Source organism: Carcharhinus amblyrhynchos, chromosome 20, assembly GCF_965287045.1.
Source record: "Carcharhinus amblyrhynchos chromosome 20, sCarAmb.v2.hapA, whole genome shotgun sequence".
In the NCBI taxonomy this organism is placed as follows: domain Eukaryota; kingdom Metazoa; phylum Chordata; class Chondrichthyes; order Carcharhiniformes; family Carcharhinidae; genus Carcharhinus; species Carcharhinus amblyrhynchos.
The window spans coordinates 301,323-304,904 of record NC_137343.1 but is presented as its reverse complement, the minus strand read 5'-3'; the positions used below and the strand labels follow the sequence as shown (position 1 = coordinate 304,904).

The following is a 3,582-nucleotide window of genomic DNA, read 5'->3' as shown; positions in this document are numbered from 1 at the left end:
TTCCATCAAGTTACAACTTGTCACTGCATCAAACTATCCAACAGTGTAACTCAACCTTCATAGCAAAAAACAATGCTGGATAAACTCAGCAGGTCTGGCAATCAGATACTGTATGATCATTGCTTTTTAATTTTAGCCTTTCACATGGTTGGTTACACTACAGAATCAATCTGCAGAACACCTCTGGTAATCATTACACCATTGACCTTGTCCTCAGTTAATTCTGCCAGTTAAATATTTACTAATACATCATTTATCTTTAATTGCACACCAATTCTGTTTCCCTTTCTGTAAAAGATACTCTATGACTCAGTTTTAACAAGACTGATAGCATCCTGGGAAACAGGTTGACATTAAATGGAATTTAGTTAATCAGAAATAAATACAAGTGAGAAAAACATTTTTTACTTGCCTCTGCTTCAACCCAAGCTTACTTGCTTCTCAAACTCATACAAGTATTTGACCAACATCTGTAGTTTTTGATGCCAAGATTAAACAAGTTCCACTGATCTGTTATTCATGTTCTCTTGACCTACACTGGCTACAAGTTCTTTACCATCCAAGCAGAGTTCCCTGAGGCAAAAGTCAGAAAGTGTGTGTCAGGACTAAGGCAATAAATAAAAAGCAGTTTAGTGTCCAATGGCCATGAAAACTATCTTGCAACTGAGGTATCAGTTATTTCACAAAAGTGCGAGCATTCAACAATTGCATCTATAAAACTGTCCAATTGTGGTTACTCAACCATTCCCAGCATATTATTACCCAAAATCTCAGGACAATGTGTTGAGCTACATGTTTCCATTTGTGCCTTTCCATCTTGAAATAAGTTTAGTAAAAAGTCTGACAACACCAGGTTTTAGTCCAACCTATTTATTTGATAATATACTCGCAAGCTTTCGGGTTAGCCCCTTCACCTGACGAAGGGGCTAACCCGAAAGCTTGTGAGTATATTATCAAATAAATAGGTTGGACTAAAACCTGGTGTTGTCAGACTTTTTACTGTGTTTACGCCAGTCCAATGCTGGCATACCCACATCAGAAATAAATTTACCCAGGAGACCAGAATAAGCTTGCAACAATTTTATTTTGAATGACGTGGGAACACACTTTAATGAACTTTTAAGCTAGAGGCAAGACAACTACCCACAACAATGAAGCTAAGTACAACAGTAGTTTAACAAGTGCCCCCTCTCAGACGCAGCACCAAATGCAAAGTTGACTCTTTCTGGATGTTGTAGTCAGATAAGGTACGGCCATCTTCCAGTTGCTTGCCTGCAAAGATCAAACGCTGCTGGTCAGGTGGAATGCCTTCTTTATCCTGAATTTTGGCCTTGACATTCTCAATGGTGTCACTGGGCTCCACTTCAAGCGTAATGGTCTTGCCAGTCAGGGTTTTCACAAAGATCTGCATGCCACCCCTCAGACGCAGCACCAAATGCAAAGTTGATTCTTTCTGGATGTTGTAGTCAGATAGGGTACGGCCATCTTCCAATTGCTTGCCTGCAAAGATCAAACGCTGCTGGTCAGGTGGAATGCCTTCTTTATCCTGAATTTTAGCCTTGACATTCTCAATGGTGTCACTGGGCTCCACTTCAAGCGTAATGGTCTTGCCAGTCAGGGTTTTCACAAAGATCTGCATGCCACCTCTCAGACGCAGCACCAAATGCAAAGTTGATTCCTTCTGGATGTTGTAGTCAGATAGGGTACGGCCATCTTCCAGTTGCTTGCCTGCAAAGATCAAACGCTGCTGGTCAGGTGGAATGCCTTCTTTATCCTGAATTTTGGCCTTGACATTCTCAATGGTGTCACTGGGCTCCACTTCAAGTGTAATGGTCTTGCCAGTCAGGGTTTTCACAAAGATCTGCATGCCACCTCTCAGACGCAGCACCAAATGCAGAGTTGACTCTTTTTGGATGTTGTAGTCAGATAGGGTGCGTCCTTCTTCAAGTTGCTTACCAGCAAAGATCAAACGCTGCTGGTCAGGTGGGATACCTTCTTTATCCTGAATTTTGGCCTTGACATTCTCAATGGTGTCACTGGGTTCAACCTCAAGTGTTATGGTCTTGCCAGTCAGGGTTTTAACAAAGATCTGCATGTTCTGGAAAAAAGCAAACTAGGAGTTACCCACCTTGATCATCCAGTCAAATGGTAAGCTATTGAATTGATACAGCAGCAACAGATCCTCAATTCAAAAACTATCCACATGAAAGGGATAGTTCACTTTACCCTTTTGCACCATCTACCCTGTCAATACCCAGTATCAGCAAGGCTGTTATTGAAGGTTCTTGTGGCTACCCAAACCGAATACGACTACATAGAGAAAGAGGAAACTGCAGCTTTTAATGGTGACTCACCAACTGTACAAGTCAAAATTAAACTGGCTCAAGTCTCCTTGGCGGCGCGGCGTCTGAAAACACCGGCCCAGCCAGCGACAAACGGCACCCATTGTGACGGACAGCCGGCCTGGCCCCTCCCCAGCCCCGCCCATCGCTACCGACCCCGCCTGTCGCAACTAGCCCCGCCCCATTACGGTATGATCCCGCCCCCCCCCCGCGCACAGGCCGCCGGGATCCTCCTAGGCGGGAAGCCGCTGCCTCAGCGCCCGCCGCCATCTTGGCCAGAAATTTGCCCCGATTCAGTGAGAAAATACTTCAGATTCAGCTACGAAAAAAGGCAGTAAATATTGCCCACAATCAACTACTTCCCCCCGGGAAACATGGCTCCCGTTCCCCGACCGCACTCTCAGCGGTTACAGCCTCTCAGTCGGCAAAATCCCTCAGCAGATTTGGCCCCGGTTCCAGCCACAAAGCGGCAGAAAGGCAACAGAATGTCGTGCGGCGCATTGGGGGGAACCTAACTCACCGCTCTGTAAGTATCTACCGCTCTCAGTCTCTGTCAGTGTGTCGCTGCTCCTCTCTCTGTCTCTCCGGCAATGCCCAGCCGCGCCCTCACCGCTGCTTTTATAGCGCTGCTCCCTCCGCGCACCGACAACCGGAACTACTTCCTGGGACTACATCTAGTCCCCACAACTCCCCCCAAAGAAAACCCCACAAACCCCCAAACCCACCCCAACGCAGCAACAATCCCTCATCAAACATCTCCCCCACCAAACACTCCCATCCACTATCCACAAACCCACCCGCAATCTCCCTCTCTGTCCCGCGCAACAACACAGGGGCCGCGGAGCGCAGCGGTGCTGAGGTCGAATGTTCCAGAAGCCGGGAATGGGGGGTGGGGGACAGGGTGGCCGGGGGGGTGGGGGGGTAGTAGGAGGAGGAGGAGGGGGGGGGAAGGGTGGGGGAAGGGGGGGCCGGGGGGGTAGGAGGAGGGGGGAAAAGTGGGGAAGGGTGAGAGAGGAGGGGGGGAAGGGTGGGGAGGGAGGGGGGAAGGGGGGGAAAGGGGGGGAAAGGGTGGGGAGGGGGGGAGAGGAGGAGGGGGAAAAGGGGGAGGAGCGGGCAAGTGGGAGGGAGGGAGGGGGTGATAGTGGATGCCTTGGTGATTATTTTCCAAACCTCGCTAGATTCCGGGGAAGTGCCGGAAGATTGGAAAACGGCTAATGTTACGCCATTGTTTAAGAAGGGT

At 48.4% G+C, this 3,582-nt stretch overlaps 1 protein-coding gene across 1 annotated transcript; it reads right to left on the bottom strand.

Moving 5' to 3' along the window:
- Nucleotides 1-1,065: 1,065 nt before the first annotated feature.
- On the bottom strand, nt 1,066-1,976 carry LOC145355686 (polyubiquitin-B-like). The gene has a single exon (XM_080207913.1). It carries the CDS (start codon nt 1,865-1,867, stop codon nt 1,175-1,177), a length of 693 nt encoding a protein of 230 aa, XP_080064039.1. The 5' UTR covers nt 1,868-1,976; the 3' UTR covers nt 1,066-1,174.
- Nucleotides 1,977-3,582: the final 1,606 nt, after the last annotated feature.

Bases quoted from the DNA above. Each gene is read 5' to 3' on its own strand.
- LOC145355686 (XM_080207913.1), bottom strand. From the start codon at position 1,867: ATGCAGATCTTTGTGAAAACCCTGACTGGCAAGACCATTACACTTGAA.